Source organism: Chlamydotis macqueenii, chromosome 17, assembly GCF_036417535.1.
Source record: "Chlamydotis macqueenii isolate bChlMac1 chromosome 17, bChlMac1.mat, whole genome shotgun sequence".
Classification (NCBI taxonomy): Eukaryota; Metazoa; Chordata; class Aves; order Otidiformes; family Otididae; genus Chlamydotis; species Chlamydotis macqueenii.
The window spans coordinates 3,862,800-3,886,082 of NC_141572.1; the positions used below are offsets into that span (position 1 = coordinate 3,862,800).

The window sequence follows — 23,283 nt, forward strand, 5'->3', positions numbered from 1 at the left end:
CGGCCCGCCCCGCCCCGCGTGCGCCGCCGGTTGGCCGCCGCGCCGGCCCCGCCCCCCGGAAGCAGCTGGCCGCGCTGCCGGCGGCGGGCTGGGGCGCTCCGCCATGGCGGCCGAACCGCGGGCTTCCGCCGCCGCACACCGCGCCGCGCCGCCTCGCTGAGCTCTCTCCGCGCCCCTCGGGCCGCCATGGGCTCGCTGTTCCGCGGCGAGCCGATGTGCCTGGCGCAGCTCTTCCTCCAGAGCGGCTCGGCCTACGAGTGCCTCAGCGAGGTGGGCGAGCGTGGCCTGGCCGAGTTCCGAGACGTGAGTAGCGGCGGCGGGGCTTTCTGGGAGGATGGGGGAGGTAAAGGGACCCCGGCGGGTGGGCGACGCGGGGAAGGCCGAGCTGGGAAGGGTAATTACCGTGGGGAAGGTGTAGATTTCATTCTGATTATGCGACGTAAAGGACTCTACGACCGCTTCCCTTCCTTCTTTCCCCGACTCTTGACTTGCAGGTGTGCGGTTAACAGTTACATCGCATTTGCCTGAAAGCGAGCTTGGGCGATGGACAGTCAGTGTGGAGCCCCAGCCTCCCCGACACTCTGTGGAGGGATGTTTTGGGATGACTGAATATCCAACCTCTCTCACTGAAGTAGCTTAAACTTGGGGTTTTTTTTGCAGTAGGATCCCATGGGAGAGCCCGTTACCTCCCTGAAACCACACTGACTTTAGTCTGAGTGTATGTGCACAGTGGACGGATATGCCCACCCCTTTAGCAAATCAACAGAAACATCTTAGCTGTTTGTAGACTTAATTCTTCAGCATCACAGACTGGTGGCTCATAAAACATGTCTGTTCCTGGAGGAGCAATTCACCTTGGAGGAAACTATACATGCCTGACTAATATAAAATTGGGTCGGGTAATAATTAACCTTGTTTCTGCATTGTCTCGTTGTAACTACATGATCTTTACTTGCTGACTGAGACTTTGGAATTTCTTCCAAGTATTTTTTCAGAAACGTAGGTTGCAAAATCTTTGCAAGGAAAGCTGGGAGAATTTAAATTAACAGCTAGTTAGTAAATATGGCAAGTAGGAGGAGACAAATCTTTAAGAATCATTGCATAGGTCTTCATTTAACATGCTGATGCCATTCCAGGTATCTGACACACCATTTATTCCAGAAATAATGCATTAGTGGTTCTGATTTTAAAGCTGAATATGTAGTCAGAGACATTGCACACTCATAATATAGAGATGTACATAAAAGTATTTTTTTTAAACTTAACATGTCAAATAGATTCTGTGGAAATCCATCACAAAAATTTGCTTGTGGAAAGGTTTGTTTGTTAATTTGAAGTTGTTTAGCAGTATTTTAAAACTGTAGATTAAGTTCAGGAATGGTTTCTCTAATAGATCTAGTTATTTTGTTATTTGAGGAAAACTAGCAAAAGACAGTGATAAATAAAACCTTGCTATTTCAAGACCTTAATCTTTTTAGGTTTGTATACCTTCCTAGCTGAACAGCACTTTGTAGGAAGAGAGCTCATGGAATACATGCAAAATTGTCTCCATGAATTTACAGAAACAGCTGTGTTTTTTTTAGAGGTGGCTGCTGTTTTAAAGCCCTAATAAGCATTTTGTCCTTTCCCTTCAGCTCAACCCAAATGTAAGTGTTTTTCAGAGAAAATTTGTGAATGAAGTAAAGAAGTGTGAAGAAATGGAAAGAATACTTGGTGAGCTTTGTTTTCATGTCTGCCCTTTCTCATCTGTGGCATTATTAAAGCTTCCATTGCTAGAGTGGAACTACGGTGAAGGTTTCAGCTACAGGGTTTTTTAATCTTCCCAGTCTTCTGTGATCTGAATGCTGTAGAATCTCACAAAACTTTAATATGTATGAAAAAATACACGTACATATACTCATGTAGAGTCTTTGTGTAGATTTTTGGAGCCGGAGATGACTTGACTGTAGCACTGAATTGGGTCAGAACGTTTGTGTTGATATGCTGTATCAGTTTTGAGCATATCACAGAATCATTTAGGTTGGAAAGGACTTACTGAGATCACATGGTCAACCTCCAGCTCAAGCAGGGACAGCTAGAGCTGGTGTGTCCAGTGGGATTTTGAATATGGAGACTCCACAACTTCTCTGGGCAGCCTGTTTCAGTGTTTTAGCACTGACCTCTTGTTTCTCGGTTTTGTGTGCTGTAAAATTTACTAACACTACAACGTGTATGTGCTAAATGTAGGTTGAGTTTCTTTTAAGCTCAGAGATGAAGAAGAGTTGCTATTGTGTTGCTGATAAGTAGTTGAGACAGTTTCAGTATTGACTGCTTAAAACTCTGGTAGCAAAATCGAAGTTTTCCTCTGGATATTTCCTTGACTATAAGATAAATCCTATTTTTCATGTTATGTAGCTCAGTACTGTTGAACTCCCAAACACCCTCAAAAATACCTCATGTTATTCATAATTGTGTTCACACGGTAGGTAATGAATAGGGAAGGGTATGCAGAGCATTACAACCAAGAAGCAGATTTCTTCAATATATCCCGAGGAAAAGTTACTGATGAAGGATTCTTTTATTGGAATCTCTCATCAGAGGCATGTGCTGGTCATGCCAGACCATGCCAGTAGCTATTTTGGCAGTCTCCCTGCCCAGTGTGAGCTGCATTTGTTGTAAAGGTTGCTTAAGCTGCCTTGTTTGAACCATTTTTATTGCAAACATGGGTCAATGAGCAGAACGTCAACTTTTGGCAGATGGCACTATGAGCAGAAAGTGGTATCCTGCAGCAGCAAAGAGATACTATGAAATGTTAAAAGCTTCTTTAAAAGTACTTGTGGTTGGAAAATTTCAGTCAGAGGACTTTGAGATAGCTTACTTCTGCAAACTTCCAAGAGTTCTGTGTATTTATTCCTAGCACTCCATATGCCCTTCTTTTTTGAAGACTTTAGTGTGTGTGCTGTTGCTAAAACAAATGAATGAAATAATTAGGGCCCGATTCTGCAGTGTGATCAGCACCATCAATAACTGTGAAGCGTTCTAGGAAGTATAAGGAAATACCATTTCCTTTCTGATTCTGTTTTTCTTCTCGCTGCAGGGTATTTAGTACAAGAAATTAAAAAGGCAGATATTCCACTCCCTGAAGGAGATGTTGCTCCTCCTGCCCCCTTGCTGAAACACATTTTAGAAATCCAGGTAACTTTCCACATAACAGATATCAAAAGCGTAGCTCTGGATCTTGAAACTTTAGTTCAAATTTAATAACTTGCAATTTTATCACCTATGACTTAAGGGTCAAAGCTAACTCACAGGATTTGCAGTCATCTGTTTTATTTTGATGGATTGGCATATGACAGTTCCAGGCCAATTGTTATCTGTAGACGTAGTCCTTCAGCCTCACTTACTGCTTTGGGACTTACGGCTCTTTTCATGCATCCAAAATTTTCAGAGTGTGTGGGAGTTTTATATGCTTGAGGCTCTGCAGGGTTCCAGTGCTGGTTGCATTGCAAGACATGGTGCTATTTTATCCGAATGCTTTTTCTGGTATTACATTAGAAGTAGAAGCTTGTAAAATGCAGATACAATTTTTAATGACATTCTGTTTTGCTGCAGTTCTATTAATAGAATAGATAAGTGCCTTGCACCCTGTACAATCTGAAGTTCTAATTCCAAGTCTGCATTCCTTAGCTCGAACACAAATTAGAGTCAGAACAGCAGACTTAACAGATGCCAGTGGAGCATCAAGTGTACTCGCTACAAAACAATCTTTGCTGAGAAGTAAAACCTATGGAGCTTAAGTTAATTAAGAAATTGGGAAACTCCCATCATCGCAGCAAATTAACATGTGCTTAAAATTCATCCTTCCCTGATTTCCTAAACAGTATAACTGATTCTATGTCATTTTTTTCTCCATGTCTTAGGAGCAGTTGCAGAAGCTGGAGACAGAATTGAGGGAAATAACTAAAAACAAAGAAAAGCTGAGGAAAAACCTGCTTGAACTGACAGAATACACATGCATGTTAGAAGTCACGCAAAGATTTGTCAGGAGAACAGCTGAGGTACTCCTGATGTTGTTTGATGAGGAGTATGGGTCAAGCGGCATTTTTGTTGCGTACTGTTAGTAGTTCTAGTTAAGTGCACGACTTAGTGTCAGGCTTTGCAGCACTGTACGTTGTTCGTTATTACTTGTGCTCAGCACCTAGAGAACCTGGCTGGCAACCTCTTACGCTAGGCTGTGTTCACATACACAGCAGCCCTGAACTTAGAGGAGCTTTGTGATTTCTCTGTTGAGCTCTTTGCATGTTCCTTCTGATGCCAGTTGAAAATGCAGGTGTATTTGTGTTATTTTGATGCATTAATTGTGCTACGAAATTTACCATGTGACATTTGCAAAACTGACTAGAATTGCTAAGAGCAGTGCACTTGAGAACCCAAGATCTTTCTCTTGTCTGAATTGAATACAGAAAAGGGGTTTATATTTTTATTGAAATGATTTACTTAATTAGCTTTTTTCTTTAGAATAATAAATTAATGATTTTTTTTTTCTGAAAGCTATGAATGATCTTTCTTTTATTTGCTAGTATGAATCCCATTTACATGCAAATTATGAAGAATTTCCATCTGTGGAAAATGAGCCATTAGTGGATTACAACTGCATGCACAGACTGGGTGCCAAGCTGGGGTAGGTATGGTTCAGTGTGTGTATGGCCGGTTGTCAGTGTGTGCTGTTTCAAAACTGCTTGATGAGCTGCTGTAAATAATGGGCTGTTTTCTTAAAAGGTGAAATGTAGTGTGAGCCAAATAGTTTTAGACAGGGTAGGAGTCTGGCCCAAATGTGCCTTTGTAACAAAACTGGATTATTTGAAGAGATAACTAGGACAGTGCCAAAAAAACTGTCACAAAGCTTCCATCAAACCAAGTATGTGTGTTAAGGAAAATCTCTAAGTGCTCTAAATTAGTACTTTCTTCTACTGTTCAAACTCTGTTTTTTCTAGGATAAACAGACAAGTGTTTTAGTCACCTGGCAGTGTCAGTTGTAACATTATTAATGATACTGCCTATTGCTTTAAAACGATATATGGATACTACTCCTTACAGTGGCATTACGAGAGGGTAACTTACCAAGGAAAAGTTAAGAACCTTACTATGACAGAAAGAAAATATGTCAGATATAATTCTAGTTGTACGCTCAGAGCTACAGTCTGTTTTCTAAATAGAAATTGATTCTGTTTCATACACTGGTTACTTCCTGTTTAAGGTGATGCTTCCTTCTCTAGAGATGGCAAATGTTGAATTGTTGTGACTATGTGACCCTGAGTGTTGATGTACTCATGAGTTTGGTTTTTTTTCTTGTGGATTTTAGCTTATTTTTCAATTTTTTCTTTTTCCATAGATTTGTATCTGGGTTAGTTCACATAGCAAAAGTTGAAGCATTTGAAAAAATGCTATGGAGAGTCTGCAAAGGCTATACTATTCTTACATATGCAGAGCTGGATGAGTGTCTGGAAGATCCAGATACAGTGAGTAAACATTGTAACTATCAGGTTTTTTTTTATTTGTACTTCTTATTCATTGGAAGAATTGCTGCTCAGGTCTGCCTGCAGTGAATGTACATGATTTCCCAGTGCTCTTGAAGACAAAAATATCTTAAAGTGTTAGAACTTTTAAGACTTTAAAATTAGAGGTTGTGATGCCACCGTAACTGTGGAGTGGCAATTAATTTATCGTGGTTCAGCTTGAGTGCAGAACTTTATTGTGGAGTAGTAGTGACTTTGATTGTCTACCTTGATCAAAACACGTGGCATAAATGACTGCTTGGATATTTATTAACTAAGTCTGTACAAGGCATTACCTTGTAATAGTAATTTTATTTGTTCATTCAGAAGTTAAGGAGAAAAAATCTGGAGTTGGTCTTCTATGAAGTTTTTTTTTCTCTGAACTTATAAAATTCTCTTTTTGTAAATCAGCAGTTACGGCTGCCTAATCTGTCACTTTAAAATTTTACTTGAAATTTATAACATCTTAATTTTTTAAGACTTTTTGTTACTAATAATTCTGATATGGTAAAATATAATATCTATCTTATTTTCCTTGAAAACTTTTAAAGTTTTTCTCTAATGTACCAAAAAAGAGAGATATTGGCACACTTGAATTTTATTTTTTGATCTTCACAAAAATGGTGGAAGGTTAATGCTATTAACAGAACTTTTCCGAATTATCCAAATTAGTCATTTTATTCTATAATTATATCACAGTGGAGTTGTTGGTTAAAACCAAAATTAATTAGCTTAACTTTTTTTTTGCTTTTTTAGGGTGAAACCACAAAATGGTTTGTTTTTTTAGTGTCCTATTGGGGTGAACAAATTGGCCAGAAAGTAAAGAAGATCTGTGATTGGTAAGAAGTAAAACTAGTGTATATCATTTCTTTATACCTGGGCTATTTTCTTGTTAGTTTTCCCACTTCTCCCCTTCCTTCTAAGTGTTGATTTTTAGGCAAGTTAAATTTGTTCCTTGCCCCCCTTTGCATCGAGCTTTATAATTATGCAGTATACAAATAAATGTATGAGTCATTTTACTGCAGTCCTCATTAAGTACAGGCAAAATACCAACTCTCTCGGCTGAATCTGTTCCGTGGTTATTAAATGGTGTGTTGCAGATTTGACTAGGGAATGGGGCTGGGTGATCTGTTTTGTTTTAGTTTGGTTATTTAACACAAACTTGTGTTTTTCTGTAGCTATCATTGTCATGTGTATCCCTATCCAAACACCACAGAGGAGCGCAGGTCGGTTGTTGAAGGACTAAATGTTCGTATTCAGGATCTTCATACTGTGAGTAAAGAACAGAATTCCCTTTGCTGTAGTTATTGCAACTTAGGAAATAATTTGTTGATTCACAGCATTAAATACCTGAATATGTTTATAAAATACATACAGCTTTGGATCTGAACATGACTGTATGTCATGTCCCTTGGTCTTGTGTTGCATGAATCTATTAAACTTCAGGGCACTTGGCACTGATTCCTCTTTTAAGCACTGGTTGCTGTGGCCTCCTGCAAGCGTGATCCAGCATTGGACAAATACTGGGTGCTCTTCCTGTGGATAACATAACCACTGTTACATTTTCAATGATTTTTTTTTTTTTTTTTTCTTGGACAAAGGTGCTACATAAAACGGAAGATTACTTACGCCAAGTCTTGTGCAAAGCATCTGAGTCCATCTACACATGGGTTATCCAAGTGAAGAAGATGAAAGCAATTTATCATGTACTCAATCTGTGTAGTTTTGATGTCACAAATAAATGTTTAATTGCTGAGGTTTGGTGTCCGGTGGCTGATCTGCAGAATTTGCGCCATGCCTTGGAGGAAGGTTCAGTAAGTCAGCTGAATGCTCAAGGACATTAAAACTCTTGTCTTTTTCTTTGAAAGAAAATAATTACTAAAAATAGGCTAAAAGTAGGCATAGACAGGTCTAGGTCTCTAGGAACTCATATGAAACAATTTCTTTATTAGCAGAGCCTTTATTTAGTGTTATGTTGGGTTTTTTATTTTTCTTTTTTTCTTGAATAAGAACTTGTGTTGGACACAAGTCTGGGTTCCCAGTGCTATTTGCAGTCAAGTAGAAGGTGCTAATTCCCTTTAGTTGTGTTGACTGCAGCTCCATCTTTTTATTTTACAAGATGGAATTTTTAGTACAAATCTTTGTTTTATAATATTGACTGATGATTCTCATTTGGTATTTCATATAAAGTAAGAATTAGAACACTGTACGTAATTAGTGTTTTTAGATGAACAGGTTAGTGTTTTGTTTTTTTTTTTTTTTAAGAGGGCACAAAGAGATAAATGTTAAACTTGAGGCTTAATTTAGGGATGTTTCAGAATCAGTGAAACTTCTGATAAAGAAAATGTTTTCGCTTTGATTACATTAAATATCAACTGAATTTTTATATAAATGTATCTCCTTTCTGCCTGCAATTAGAGGAAAAGTGGAGCTACAATTTCTTCATTCATTAATACCATCCCAACAACACAACCTCCTCCAACTTTGATACGTACCAATAAATTCACCTCAGGGTTCCAAAACATTGTTGATGCTTATGGAGTTGGAAACTATGGGGAAGTTAATCCAGGTTGGTTCTCCTGAAGTCTGAACTGTGAGCTGTGCTGTCATTACTGCTTGCTTTGTTATGTGTTTAAAGACCTTGCTGAATAGGATGCTAGTAAAGGCAAAATGGTGACAACCATACTGCTTATTAAAAGCTGTTTTAAAATTTCACTAGCTCATCAGAAGTACAAATGGTGCTCCAAGCAGTAAGATGGGATTTGATTTTGCTGAGCCGTTTTAGCATTACAGATACTGATAACAGCTGCATAATATTTCTTCATATGCTTTGCCTTGAATAAGATAAGATACTTAGGGGAAAAAAAACCACCTTGGTAATGGCAATTGATCTTACTGAAGCGTGGAGCTCATCACTTGAAAAAAATCCAGCTTGTTTTATGGCCGTGTTAGTTTAATGTGCTTGTGGATTTTTGCAGCTACATTGTCTATGTTATGCTGTACAGGAGAATGTACATTGTAGTACAGAGCCAGAGTAGCCATGGAGGGAGAACTGTTTTTGTTTTTTATTTCCTGGATTCATATTATCGTCCTCAGATTTGTTGGCTAATGCTCAACTGTGGAGTTGTTGTTTCTAAGGGATACACATAAGCACACTTTAAACTGAGTTAAATTTAGTGTGAGGGAGAGGTCTATTAGCAGGAGTGAAATGTCTTTCGAACGTAAAGCTGAAAATTGTTTGAGAGGTTAAAGTGGTTGAATTGCTTAAGTGTAATTCAGATAGTAACATCATCTGTTGTGCTGTGTGCCTGAAATCGGTTACGTTGTCATTTCAGCTCTCTATACCATCATCACTTTTCCCTTCTTGTTTGCGGTTATGTTTGGAGACTTTGGGCATGGTCTACTAATGTTCATATTTGCACTCCTGACAATACTGTATGAAAACCACCCTAGACTACAAAGATCACAAGATGAGGTAAAAGGAATTACAGATAATTTACTCCCCGTCCAGCAAGCAATTGAATACTTACTATGTTTCTGAAAAGTACTATTTATTGCACATGTATTAGACTGGTTTTTTTTCTTTGTTTCCAAATTTTCTGTCTTTAAAGTTGCCGTATTGCTCGAGACTATTCACTCATTTTTGAAAGGGTAGAAAGAATCAAGTTGGAATGAAAGACTGACAAAAATCAGTTGATACTGTTGAGCTTGTCTTTCCTTCTGTTAGGGCTATGTAGTGATGTGTGTGTTTTGCAGAATGTGGTTACAATTACTAACGTGAGGAGAAAATGATTTTTCAAATTCCATAATCTCTTACTGTTTCTGAAAAGGAGTTGTAGTTTGAACTTTATTAATTTTAACTAATTTTTTAATGACATGGGATTGGAATACAGGAACATGTACATCTCTCGTTAGAATTATGTTTAATTAAGAATGGCTGCAAATGACTGATTAACTTGAAAACTAGTCCTGGGAAAGAAACGTGGTTTAAAAAGACTTATTTGTTAGTGTAGTTGTACCAGTGAGAAAAGTCTCGCTTTGTGTCATGGGAGCTTGCATGGGGACTTCAAATCTCTGCATTCAATTTAACCACAGTTGTCTTTCAGAATATACTTCTTGCTGCTAGCTCTGTTTATTTCTTAATGCGCATAAACCTTTACATAGAAATCACTTAACATAAAGCTGTGAATATGGGGAGATGAACTGCACCCACGTGATGGCTGCCATTTGTAAATTGCATATTTATATCCTTGAAGCAAAATTCTCTGTGTTACCTCTTGGTTAGCTGTAGGTTTCTTCATATTCCTTAATGACTATTCATGAAAATTTTTAGTTTTTAGAAGTCTTTGTATGGCCAAAAATGTGTTTCTCTTAGAAATGTGTAGATAATGATTGTTCGCGTAGCAGGTGATGTTCTCTATTTTTCTTTTTTCCAATACTTACAGATCATGAAAATGTTATTTGAAGGCCGATACGTTATTTTATTAATGGGTCTGTTTTCTGTATACACCGGATTGATCTATAATGACTGTTTTTCAAAGTCATTAAATATATTTGGTTCTGGATGGAATGTTTCAGCAATGTTTGAACAGAAGGTTTGGCGGTGAGTAGCATGCCTCTGTCTGCTGTGCCATTAAAACAATGTACTTCCTGCAGCAGTTTAACCCTTTTGCTCACCCATTTTAACCATCCTTTATTGAGAGTAGTAAGTAAATGTAGTGAAATCTAGCAAAATCTAGTTGTTAAGGTAGTAAAGGGTAGTGCGCCGAAGACTTAGTGATATATCTATGCTTAAAATAAAAAAGGCAGTAATAGTTATTTAAAAACAAAACAAAAATTAATTACTTGTTATGTTGAATTGGGAAATCCACAGAGAGCACAATGTCTTGCAAATCTAATACTAGAATTTGAATATATTTTATTCAGTCAATCTATCAGGTTAATATTGTATCTATCAGTGCTGCTTTACTGGATTTACGTGCCCTCAGTCACATGAAACATTTTCTACAATATTATCATTTGGTATAGATGATAATCAGTCTTCTCCTTGAACAAATTACGTTGCAATACCCTAATGCTGTGTGCTAGCTAATAACTTTTAACGATTAAAAACTGCAGCTGGCATAATATCTTTTTATTGGTAGTAAGAACTTGCACCTAATTTTATGAGGTGGTATTTCTAGGCTTTAGTCAGTCTCTAAACCTTCTTAGCTGTGGTTTGGTTTGGTTTGGTTTTTTTATGATCTCACAGAGGTGTTCTTACGAATAGCTGGAGACTTCAGTAGTATTGTAAAATCCTTACAGAAGGCACTGGGACTTTGTCATTTATTCTTTTTATTCATAAAAAGCCCACTGCCTCCTGTGTTACGGTTTGTCTTTATGCTAATGGTTTTCATCTGTCTCAATTACTGTATTTCCCAGGAGAGATTTCTGAATCTATATATATCAGATTTTGAGAGGAACAGAAAACACAGGGCTAGTTTTGGAGAAATTTGTCTTAGATCACGCTTTTGGGATGAAGAGGCAAGCAGTATTAGCATCTGCTGTAAATAAACTAACAATTAATGAAATACATTAATTACCTAGCAGTCATTAGTCTTTGCACAGCTTTTTGTGATAGTAAAAAAAAAAAAAAAAAAAGTAGGCTATGTGAATTGTCAAACCTACTTTTTCACAAAGTGGGGTAATCTCATTTTGAGGCCCTTTGTATCGAAATGTTCACGGCTTGCATTTCATTTTGCCTCAAAAACAAGAAGTGGCTTAAAGTAGAGTCAAACCCACTGACTTTAGTTAAACTGTGAACACATAGTGAGTGCTGTATTAATTAAAAATTGTATGAAGTTAGACTGGAAACTCATCCAAGTGCAAACCAGAAAAAAGATATAAATTATTATTTATGTATTTGATAGTGAATTTTATATAAAAGCAAATTTGTGAGCTTTTTAAATGAAACTTTCCATTCTAGGGGAATGAGGAATAAAATCCAGAAACTTTCCTTTCAAAGACAGTTAGTGTGAATTTAGCCCAGATTGTGAGTTTCTAGAACTTTTAAAGTTTTGCTGTTGTTTTTATTAGCCAGGCCTTTTGTGCTTAGAAATCCTTTTATTCTTTTTTTAAAGACTGTCAGTAGGTGAGCTAGTCCTATAAAGGAAAGCAGTAGTGTCCTGCAGAACTGAAAGGATATGTTGTCACTGTCTTTAAACAATGTCAGATCTGATTGCTTTTTTTCTTTCTCTGCAGTCCTGAGGATCTGACGTCTAATCAATTTTTAACGCTGGATCCAAATGTTACTGGTGTGTACAATGGAGCTTATCCCTTTGGAATTGACCCGGTTAGTGTTATGCTTTTAAATTATCCGTTTGTGATGATCAGTCATTTGTAAATTAGATTTTGGTGTGTGTATTAGGAAGATAAATATACTATGGAAAAAAATAAATTTCTACTTGCATTCTCCATTCAGAAAGAACTTTTCCTTTAACGAGTCAAAGATTTAACTGTTTTTGTGAAACTCAGATTTCGGTTATGATTCCCGTTTGAGATAGAATTCTCATCTCCAGTAGGGAAAGGATACTGTTTTATTTCTTCCGTGTAGATTGTAATGCTGATTTTTGTCTTCTCTTCAGATCTGGAATTTGGCAAGCAACCGTCTCAGTTTTTTAAATTCTTTCAAAATGAAAATGTCTGTGATTTTTGGAGTAACTCACATGACGTTTGGAGTTGTATTGGGGGTATTTAACCACTTGTAAGTACAAGAGGTTAAGATAATATTAACATTATAATTTTTGCCAAGTCTTGAATTATAGTAGTTAATCTGGTAAAGGAAACAGGAACATTTTTTTTTAAAGAATAGTATTAACTGTGAAAACTTCTGAAAAAAAAAAAAGACAGTAACAGAGAGGTCTTCTGTCACATACATGGTGATGGATCAGTATTATGCCAAAAAATCTGAAGACATGGGTTAATACAAAGTTTTGTTTCACTTGTTGCTGAATAGAAATACATACCTTTTATGGTCTTGATTTCCACTGAAATATCTGATTAAAATGTCACTGAATATGAACAAATTAGTTCTGGATTCTAATTTCAGTCTTGGTCTTTAAAAGTGCTGAGTACTGTTCTGTTTTATTGAAAACATGTTTGGGCCGTGTATTTATCTTGATCCTTCTTTGTAAAACTTTTTTTTTCCTATTTTTCTCTTTTAGACATTTCAAGAAGAAGTATAATATTTATTTGATTTTTCTTCCTGAACTCTTATTCATGATGTGCATCTTTGGCTACCTTGTGTTTATGATCTTCTTTAAATGGTTAGCGTACTCTGCAGAGGACTCTACGTCTGCTCCTAGTATTCTGATTGAATTTATTAATATGTTCCTGTTTCCTGGTGGTGAAGCAGATGTCTTCTACACTGGACAGGTTAGTAGTGTTCTTAGAAGTTTCTGATGATTTTGTGTTGCCTATCCAGATAACACTTTACCTTCCCATAGGAAGGGGAATTTATCAGACTAAGGGGAAATTGAATAAATATTATGATTAAATAACATACTTACTCTTTAATTGATTTGAAGATTTTATGTAGTGACTTGTGAAAATGCCTATTGCTAGAACAAAATCTCCCAGGTTAAAATTAAAGCTAGAGAACAGGGACTCATGCTTGTAACTTTCATGCTTTTGTAAGCGCTGTAAGTAATCTTACTAAATTGAATATAATTAGTTCCTTAATCTAGAACCCTGTCCTGAAGATGCTGTATGTCTGTAACCCAATTTAAAAGCTTGATTAAGTAAAATACTTCTGTACACACTCGATTTGGAGTACATGCCCACTGAAATCAGTAGTACTTTTATTATGCTCAAACAGGCCTTCAAAGGAAAATGGGAAGGATTTTCCTACTTTTAATTTTGTGATCTAATCTCATTTTGTTTCTTTCCCCCCCAAACAGGTTGCTCTGCAGAGGTTTTTACTTAGTATTGCTTTTCTTTCTGTTCCTGTCATGCTTTTTGGTAAACCACTTTATTTATATTGGTTGCACAGTGGAGGCCGAGGCATTAGAATGTACAGGGTGAGTATTGAGAGACACTTACATGTTTCTTCAGTATAGAAAAATTCAGCTGGTGTAGATATTTCTACTCAACTTGTAAAGTTTTTGACTGTAACACAACAGTAGTGCTTTGTTCCTCTAGCTTTTTGCCTTTGTCTGCAACTAATTTAAATACATTTTTAAATGATACTGGAAGTTCTTTTAACAAAGACATGATGCGTTCCCATTTTGCAGAGTGGCTACAAGCTAATTCGAAAAGAAAGTGAAGAAGAACTTTCTCTGCTGACATCTCATGATGTGGAAGAAGGAAGCAGTCATTTGGACAATGGGCACAGAGAGGGGGATGAAGAGGAGGTGAGGTTTTTACTGAATCTCTAGTTTGTGTGTCCTTAAAAGCAAATTACAAGTGGAAAATTAAGAAGATAACCTGTACACTGACTCCCTGGAAGTTTTCAAGAAAATCAGCTGAGCCTTTACAAAGAACTTGATGCCTAAATGCAATTTACTTATTTTTCTTTGTTGCTATCTCATCATTATTTCTTGGTGTATTCAGATTGCTAGAGTACAGATTGCTAGAGTATAGTGCTACAGTACTACAGCCTTATGTGTAGTGGAGAACAGGAAGTTTTATTTGCATCTAAGACTGTAGTTTTCTTAAATTGAAGAGTGGGATAAAAATACTGGGTTTTGTATGGTTTTATGGATTCTTAAAATTAAGGCAAGAGGATGACTGCCCAGCTTCCTGTTAATTAATCTTGGCTTTTCATCCAGACAAAAGTCTTTTTATGCCTGCAAATTACATCTTGTGATGAGGATTATTGCTAATGGGGGTTGGGGACACGGGCGTCATTCCTAGTCTCCAGCTATTGCTGCTGCTTAGCTTGGCCCAATTTTTAAAGGTCTTGACTGATTCCACTGATTTGATGTGAACTGAAAGACAAAAAAATGCTTCAGTTTCCCAGTGTGCAGACTATTCCTTGTACTTGCCTGACTGGGGTAGTAGACTCTTGCTTCTTTTGTATAGAAAATATAAGAATTGTTTGCTCAAGTAAAATGTGTCCCAGTTCCATGCAAAGTAAACGTTGAAACTTGCAGTAATATTAGTCTTGGAACTCTTTGTTAGCAACAAGTACATATGTTTAGGATTTACAGTATTAACAGAGTTATTTTTCTATCGCTAGCACTACTAATAATTAATTCTGGTTTTAAAGATGCAAATATTTACCTTGTGAACTTATAACATCAACAGAATGGGAATTAGAACCATGATTGGTTTTATTACGTAGAGTTTTCAAGTATTGGATCATATTCCCTGCAGAAAGCGTAAATTACATTCACTTCTATTTATCAGCAAAGTAACTGGGGAAACTAACTGGAAAACTATAGCATCTGGGTGGGGTTTTTAAATGTTGTCTGTGTAATAAGAATATTAAACATAGCAGATCTTTTTTTACTTGATACAAAATCAATGTATTACCTTCTAATGGCATTTTTCTTCCATGCATATTAAGATTTGCAGATGAATGTTTTTGTTTTTCTCTCATGCTGTACTATATTGTTTAAGTAGATACAAATGTATTTTTATGTTTTAGTTTAATTTTGCAGATGTTTTTATGAATCAAGCAATTCATACCATTGAATACTGTCTAGGATGTATTTCTAATACAGCCTCCTATCTGAGACTCTGGGCATTAAGTCTTGCTCATGCACGTAAGTGGGGGTTTTTGTTGGTTGATTTTTTTTTTCTTTTAATCTGTCTTGATTTTTAATGCTAGTTAGAGGGTGGCTGGCCTGTTGAAGTGATTCTACTATGAAATTATCTTTTTCTTAATTTAAAAAAAATTCCTGTTCAAGCTAATCATGATCTGTGGAAAGCCTGCAAAGTAAAAATGTTACTTATTGTTTGGAATCTAGCAATTTTCTTCATTGATTGCTCCGTGTTGTAAAAAGGCTGATTATCTGAGCACAGCGTTACCTCACATAATAGTGTACTGGTAGTCACAGTAGCATTTCCCATTTTCGATTGATTGACCAGTTTGGAAGGTATTTAGGCACTTGCTGAAGTCTTAGTGTCACGGTGTAAAATGTTGCCATCAGTAGATCTTATTTTGAAACTGAGATGTACCTCTAAGTGTTTTGGGAGAGGGAGAGGGAGGCAGCTAGCTGGGGCGTGGGTTTGCTTATGTTCCTGTGTTCAGCCAGTCCTGTAATACTGTTTAAACTAGAATACAGGTCAGAATAGCTCACTGGGTGAATGTATCAACAATTCAATATAAATGTTAATTAGGAAAACTTCTTTTTAATAGAGTTATCAGAAGTTCTATGGCAAATGGTGATGAGAGTGGGTCTTCGTGTGGACACAACGTATGGGGTCTTACTGCTAGTCCCTGTTCTAGCCTTTTTTGCTGTGCTGACAGTTTTTATTCTTTTGGTCATGGAAGGGCTTTCTGCTTTTCTCCATGCTATACGACTTCACTGGTAAGTTCTAACTCTTCATTTTTCCTTTATACCACTTCAGCATATACTGATTTATTTAAGAGGAATTTCTGTGTCAAAATATTAGATGCCTTGTTAAAAAGAAAAGTGTAAAATTCAACAGCCTAATGCTACTGTACTAGATTAATCTTATCACATTAAATAAATGGCTTGTTAGTTGAATGTGATTGTTCCTCTGGAATATCTTCAGTAAATTCAAATATTATATTGGCTTATGATGCATATTAACCTCAACCACATTCAGAGTTGATTTTGGTGCAAACTATGAGTACATTTCATTTATAGTATTGCAGCTTTTTTTACTATAGAATATTAGTAATGTGGATAATTAATTTCAGTTTGGTTATATCACTAAATGGCTTCAATCTAATTTATTTATTTGGTTCAATAGAACATTTATATTAGTGAGCAAAACTTTTGCTAAAGTGAGGCTGCCAACCCTTAGGTATTTTAATCCTTTCTTAGTCTTAATATCACGAGCTCTGCACATTTGAGTGGATTCAGAGAATACGTAGTTTGAAACCTAATGAAATTTACAGTGTAAGAAAAGGCAGAGATATAGTATATAAACATGGGGCAGAGCTGTGTACATTACAGAGAATGGTATCGTATATTTCCAAAACAATTAACTCCAGCTAGCTTGAAAACAAATTAGTAAGACAGAAGTGAGGAATGAGCCGTTACAGCACAATGTAAGTGTGGTGGGTCTCTTGAGAAGCATGGAATTTGCCTAGGTCTGTGATGGGAAGGTTAAATAGCTGCACAGAAAGCATAGTGACAGGATGAGGATTGGTTTTGTTCAGCTCTTGTCTTGCACAGTTCTGTCCCTTGACAGCCGGTCATTTTGGATTAATACACAGATTCTGTTTTTCTTGTCTCGTTTCAGGGTGGAATTTCAGAACAAATTCTACACCGGTGGAGGATACAAGTTTACGCCTTTCTCTTTTAAGCACATTTCTTTACATTTTAATAAAGATGATACGGCATAGGTTGGTTGCTGTCAGCAGAAATGTTTGGAATTGTCTGCAGATAATCATGTGATTGGATCTCACCTACGAATGGTTTCTTGTAGGACAAAGTGTTTTTCACTGATTGCCTTATAATGCAGCCAAATAATTCTGTAATATATACCTCCCATAGAAATCCATAGCAGATCTGGAGCATCTTGTAAAGTATATAGATATAAAATGTACATTTTTCTTGATAAACTAATGTTGTAAATTAATTTTATTCCTAAAAAAAAAAAAAAAAAGTTGTTACTGCTTGTTCTAAAACCAGTGTAGGCTTTTTTCTTTTGTTGAGGCTGTTTATTTTCTTGAATGGTTACTTTTAAGTTACCTAAAAGACTTTTTCATCATGTTAAACATAAATTACTAATGACGTACTTAAGGAAGCTACCCTCTCATGCACTTTGGGAACAATTCAGCAGTGCAACAGAACAGTTTGTTTCCAGTATCTATTCCAGGAGGATTATGAAATGTAAATTTACACATAGCAATGCAACGTGCTCTTTCTTGGCCATATTTAAAATTGCACCGAAAAATCTGTTTATTCTGAGTTCTGCCCAGAGATATTACTTGAGTCTTTCAGAAACCACAGTGATATTTAATGTTATGGAAGAAGGCAAGATTAGAAGTGGAGACTGGAACTATTACTCCTCTTACTTCCCTGTAGTGAGGAGCTTTCTCATAGGAGCTGTTCTGCAAAGCATGGTGTGTGCAGCACCTTGCTTGCAGTGACCTTGATCAGTCAAGGCCTCAGAAAAAGTCATGCATTATCTGGGTTCTCTGCGTGAGGACTCAAATGAAAGAATCGAACTGCTTATGAGGAATTTTTATCCCAGGTTCTATTTTTATAGTGTGGTGCCATGCAGCTTCTACTCCGAGGAGTAACTTTGGCACGGGGAATGATTAATTGGCCTCAATCCTTGTTTATGTGTGGCTGTAAGGACATACATCGTGTTACTTATCTGGTGGTGTTGAACCAAAGTTTATACTGAAGAGATGGAAAGAGATCATTTTGTATTATTTTTTGTATCAGTGCAAAAATGGGGATATTATGGTAACGTTTTAACATCTGTGCCATGAAAACAGCATAAGCTAAATTTTGCACTCCTTTCGAACTAATTCAGAATAAAACCTCGTTTGCGCTGTTCAGAGCGGGGCCCTGTGTTTGCACGTAGCCTTTCTCCGCACCTGGCAATGCGGGAGCAGGGGGAGGGCCTGGCCTCCTGCGCTCTCCAGGCGGGAAGCCCTTCCCCGTCCCCCGTGTCCCCTCTGCCTGAGGCGCTCCCCTTGTTTCAGAGCCCGCGGGTGGTCGGGATGAGGCGAAAGGCGGCCCGCGAGGCTCCTGCGCGAGCCGGCCGCTGGGCGGGAACCAGCCCCGTGAGGCGGGCGGTGGGCGGGAAGCGGCCGCGCGAGGCGGGCGTTGGGCGGGAGGCTGCTGCGCGAGGCGGGCGGTGGGCGGGAAGCGGCCGCGCGAGGCGAGCGTTGGGCGGGAGGCTGCTGCGCGAGGCGGGCGGTGGGCGGGAGGCTGCTGCGCGAGGCGGGCGGTGGGCGGGAAGCGGCCGCGCGAGGCGGGCGTTGGGCGGGCCGCGGCCGTCGCTCCTCCCCGGGTCGTTGCCGTGGCCACCGGGAGGCGTCGGGCGGACACCGGGGGTTGCCGCCATGAGTCTGGACGATGTGCGGGTGCAGTGGTTGCGGGACCGAGTGCTCGCCGTCCTGGGTTTGACCGACCCCACGCCTTTCGAGGAGCTGCTGAACCGCGGCGGGGATGCACAGACCGTGCTGCGCTTTTTCGACCGCGGCGCTAAGGACGGGGACGATGGGAGCGAGGCAGGCACGGCGCTGCTGCTGCTGCGGGCCGGGCGGGCCGGCGAGGAGGCAGTGGGTGAGGACACCGCTGTCCCGGACTGCCCGCCCCTCCTCTGGGCCCTGCCTGACCCAGAGCCACTTCCCTCTCTCCCCAACTCGCTATTTCCCTCTCCCTCAAACCCCGATCTGTCCCATCTCCTGAGTCCCAGCGCCATTACCCCTATCCTTACCCCTTTCACTGCCTTTCCTTGGGCTGGATCTAGTCCTCCTGAACCCCTGCTATCCCACACATTTCCATAATTCTTGTCTCTGGTTGTGCCTTGGTGAGATTTGCACCGTCCCCATTGCAGAGGGGTTACATCATGCTGCCCTGCCATTTTGTGTGTGTGCAGACACACGTGACATAGGTGAGTCTGCAGGTGAGCAGCAGGAGGAAGGCCCAGATAACCTATTTCCTGAGCAGTTAGTTGACTGGAACAGCCAGGAAGGCTGGAACGCTGGAAGGCTACAGCCAGTAGCGCTGGAACGAAGTGGTGGATTGAGCCGCCAAACTATAGTCATTGCAGGCCATACTGCTGTGGGGGCTAAACGTGACCAGCTACCATCGCTCTCCTGAACAGATCCAGCAGTATCTGTAACATTGACAGCTTCTTTTCCCAGGAAAGCAGATTTGATTTTGTGGATAGTGTCCTGGACAGTGTGGCTAATTAGTGATTTCTCAACAGCTTCTGCTTCAGACGCTCCTTTGAAAGAAACCGATCCTAATTTGACTCTCTTCCAAACAAATGGAAAGAAAGAGACTGTCTGGGATGAAAAAAAAATCAAGCCACAAGCACAGATCTTCTATCCAACCTTTGTCTGTGACATCTTTTATTTGCTTTCTAATTTTAGATATTTAGAGGTTAATTTTATTAAAAGAAGTAGAATGAATGTCTTCCCTTTAGTAGGAATAAATTAATTCCGCTGGTCTTATGAGATACAAGCCCTTCTCTTTATTCTGATGTAGTTTATTGAGGATAAAAGTGGTGGTCCTGTAAAGAGTTAACATTGGTCCAATACTTTAACCACAGTATTGTAGAGAAGCCTTTCACAAAAAAAAAAAAAAAAAAAAGAAAAAGAAAAAAAAAATAAAAAGCAATAGAAAGGGTGTCAGAAGAGAGCAATGATTTTCCGTGTCTCAGAAATTCACTTATCTGCTGTCAGTATCTAACTCCCACAAGCTTCTGAACAGTTACTTGCAGAAGCAGAGAGTCATGGCCCGGTATTTTATACCCATAAAAAAAAAATTGTTCCTACTGTGCAAAAAGAATAGGATCACAGAAGTTAAGTGCTGAAGCCTGGTGTGGGTATAAGTAAACTAAAGAAATGATACAATTCAACTTCCCACTCTGCACCTCTGAATGGAGGCAGCTGCAATGCTGCGGGTTAATGCTCAAAAGCTCAAAAGCATTTATTTTAAGTGTCCAGAAGCCTGTGCTGAAAGGGGAAGAAGACATGGTGCACCTTCTGAAAGACAGTATGAAATAAAGTTTGAAATTCTTGAGTAGCCCTGGAATTTATGCAGTTGTTCCTGTGTAACAATGTCTTCATCATCACCTCTTGGGCATGCCATAACTGTAAACATTTTCCACATCTTAGATCTGGCATGACAAAATCCTTAATTGTTTGCATTTCATTTTACAAAGTGATTTCAGTTTGAAATGTGTTAATCTTCTTATTTTCTCATAAAAGATCAATTGCGTTGGAAAATACTGGTAAGGATATTCTGAAAAAGCCCAGTTACCTTTGGAATGCAGTGTAGTTACTTGCATATTTGTATTCAGTTCTTTAGCAGTAGTGCTGTCCTATGGGACAATGTATGATTAACACCAAGTTTGGGTGGCTGGTTGTTGAAAGGTGATGCTGAAGATGGAAGAAAATGCTCATTTAGTTTGAGAAGAAGATTGGAAGGATCCCTCTTATATGCATGGAATACCTGTTCTTTAACTGAGTTCTCCTGTGTTTATCTTTCTTAGGGATGACTCAGAAAAGCAAGACATCCCCTCTGCCATCTATAGATGATGAAAGTGTGTCAGGTCAGGTATCAGTTCTCTCTAGCGAGTCTCGATTGAGTAAACTGGAGCAAAGATTTACAACTGACAGTACGGAACACGCACCACAGGTAAGTCTGTTGTATTTCCCTCTGTTCTTTTGTGGATATGAAGATTCTGGCTTTCTGCTGCAAATAATTCAGTAAAACCAGTAGGCAAATTAAGGAGATACAGTGCAGAGCAAGTACTCAGAGCAGAACAAAACATTTTATGAGAACAGGAATTTCCATTCAAAACCAACGGCCTGTGGTGTCTGCCACAGCCTCTGACATTGACTGACAAGACATTGCAAAGGTAATTTACTTGGCAAAACACTATGATTTTTGGTGAGGAAGTGCAGCAGTGAGTCACTCAGGTACCACACTGGCTATTCCCAGAATGAAAGAAAAGTTACAGCTAGAATAATTACTAGATAAAGACACCATGGGAGGAGCATGTAAGGAACAGTGATCAAAGGCTTTTGTACCTCAAGTCTTTTACTTAATTAGATGGTCAGGGTGGAGCTTGGGATTTCTAACTAAACTTCGTTTATGATTGAGATGCAAGTGGAAGCGAGTAGGTGCTTGCACATTCTCAGAAAGGCACGGGCCAGGGTGGACATTTAAGTGCTTTCTGGTTTCTTATGTTTCAAGCACTAATGCTTTTAGTCCTGTTGGTCTGGAAATCAACATTGTTTCCAAAGCTGATGATTTTTATTGTTAGCGGAGTGATTTTTTTTTAACATTTCATTTATGTTAGTAGTTTACTTGGATAGCAATGTGAAGATAATGCAGTTAAACTAATGATTCTTTCCTATTGCTAACAGCAGGCAAATGTTTTCTTGCTGTTAAGAAACATGGCAGCAAACAGTAATAGTCGTACTTCCTTTTTATTTTCTGTTTCAGCTACAAGAACAGAAAGTTGACAAAGTGTGTTTCCATGTGGCTCTTGATGAAATTCCTGAAGAATTTGAGTCAGATTTTACTGTGTATTTTCTGAGAGGCACCAGAGGTATATGCTCTGAATAACTGCATGCTCAGTGTTTTCAGTCTTTGGATTAAACAGTACTTCACACTGAGAAAATGTGATGGTGACTGGGATTCAGGATAGTGCATATCCATAAGTGAAAGCTAGACCATAAGGTGGTGCTAAGAACAACTGGAGTATCAGACAGCCTTACCTGACTCAAATTCTGATACACAGCAGCAGCATGTTTCATTCTGATATTTCATGCTTTTGTCATAAAACAAGAGTTATTCAAGCATGAATTATTCAAGACAATTATTCCAGCATCTGAAGTAGCTCTGGTTCTGGTCGCAATCAGACCTCAGTATCTAGCTGTAGCCCTATAGGAAACAGCTTCTTCACTAAAACAAACGAGTATTTCCACATCTATATCCAGGAACTGTCAACAATCTGTTAACTCTAATTTAGTGCCAGAGACTGGCCCGAGCATAAACATTTATGTGGGCTCACTGAGCAGCAACATGTGTGTTTTAAGGCTACAAAGTATTTGTATGTGTCTGTTTCAGTTTTTCTAGAAACAGGACATTTGACAAAAAAAGACAATTATGGTAATGTACTTGGTCATTTTACGTCAGTTCTGTGCAGAATTTTCCTAGTCTGTGCGTAGAATAGGAGTTCAAATCAAGGTGACTGTTTTGTTTGAACAGAAAACCATTTTGTAACTATAAGGCTGGATTGTAAAGACCTAGAGTCAGATGATGACATATTTTTCTGCCCTTTCTAAAAAACCATCTACACTGTTAAAACCAGGACCAGTTTTGAAAGCGACTTGCATAAAACTTATTTTATTACAAACACAGTTTGTTTTATTGAAGTTTTAACTTATTATTGAAAGGACTTTATGCTTTGTATTTTCTGTATCAAATAGTTCGATTTATGCTAATTGTTTGTATACTGTTTAGAAAGAGTTACTGAACCTAATGACCTGACTGAAGCTAATGAGGTTCTTCCTAAAGTGATAAAGTTTGGTGTTCTGACTGATGATACGCTTTTGATGCTAAAGAATGCCATCTCACAGGTAAATGTGTTACAGCTTTTATATAGGGTGTCTTGAGTGTTTCTATGAGTGGTTTGCCTATTTAGTATTCTGCTGACCATATGGACTATGCATAAGAAATACTAGTATTTAATGAGTGACCTTCATATGCCAAAATAAAGTTTTTGTTAATCCTGTGGTATTTTGTTTCCCAAATTTTTGTAAAGATGTGGAGATAGGCATTATTTCATTGCCTGGCTCTATATGAGGAACATGTAAGAGTGTGACACCAGATACCTTTATTTTTGTGCTGACAGACTTTTGTAAAAGCAT

The 23,283-nt window shown here is 38.5% G+C and overlaps 2 protein-coding genes across 4 annotated transcripts in view; both read left to right on the forward strand.

Annotated features, from left to right (window-relative positions):
* Positions 1-82: 82 nt before the first annotated feature.
* ATP6V0A2 (ATPase H+ transporting V0 subunit a2) lies at positions 83-18,222 on the forward strand. Of its 3 annotated transcripts, none has more exons than XM_086761159.1 (20): positions 83-303; positions 1,635-1,713; positions 3,077-3,174; positions 3,900-4,037; positions 4,560-4,660; positions 5,372-5,498; positions 6,291-6,373; positions 6,713-6,806; positions 7,136-7,348; positions 7,953-8,103; positions 8,870-9,009; positions 9,980-10,137; positions 11,775-11,865; positions 12,158-12,276; positions 12,737-12,947; positions 13,472-13,591; positions 13,805-13,924; positions 15,163-15,280; positions 15,877-16,048; positions 16,953-18,222. In XM_086761159.1, the coding sequence occupies exons 1-20, from the start codon at positions 187-189 to the stop codon at positions 17,053-17,055; spliced, it is 2,553 nt and encodes an 850-aa protein (XP_086617285.1). In that variant the 5' UTR covers positions 83-186; the 3' UTR covers positions 17,056-18,222. The 3 variants fall into 3 exon arrangements, with proteins under 3 accessions (XP_086617285.1, XP_086617286.1, XP_086617288.1); XM_086761160.1 differs by lacking the exon at positions 83-303 and adding an exon at positions 739-899; XM_086761162.1 differs by lacking the exon at positions 83-303 and adding an exon at positions 877-894.
* Positions 18,223-18,732: 510 nt separating this feature from the next.
* The window catches only part of DNAH10 (dynein axonemal heavy chain 10), a 57,087-nt gene continuing 52,536 nt past the window's right edge, over positions 18,733-23,283 (forward strand). Inside the window, 4 exon segments of the mRNA XM_086761750.1 lie at positions 18,733-18,955; positions 20,895-21,040; positions 21,854-21,959; positions 22,877-22,992. Coding sequence (XP_086617876.1) covers positions 18,733-18,955; positions 20,895-21,040; positions 21,854-21,959; positions 22,877-22,992 — 591 coding nt within the window.

What these genes read in the sequence shown, in the direction of transcription:
- ATP6V0A2 (XM_086761159.1), top strand. Translation starts at nt 187, where the DNA reads ATGGGCTCGCTGTTCCGCGGCGAGCCGATGTGCCTGGCGCAGCTCTTC. An exon ending in GTCTGGAAGATCCAGATACA is followed by an intron (nt 5,499 to 6,290) that starts GTGAGTAAACAT and finishes TTGCTTTTTTAG; the next exon opens with GGTGAAACCACAAAATGGTT. An exon ending in CTATGGGGAAGTTAATCCAG is followed by an intron (nt 8,104 to 8,869) that starts GTTGGTTCTCCT and finishes TTGTCATTTCAG; the next exon opens with CTCTCTATACCATCATCACT.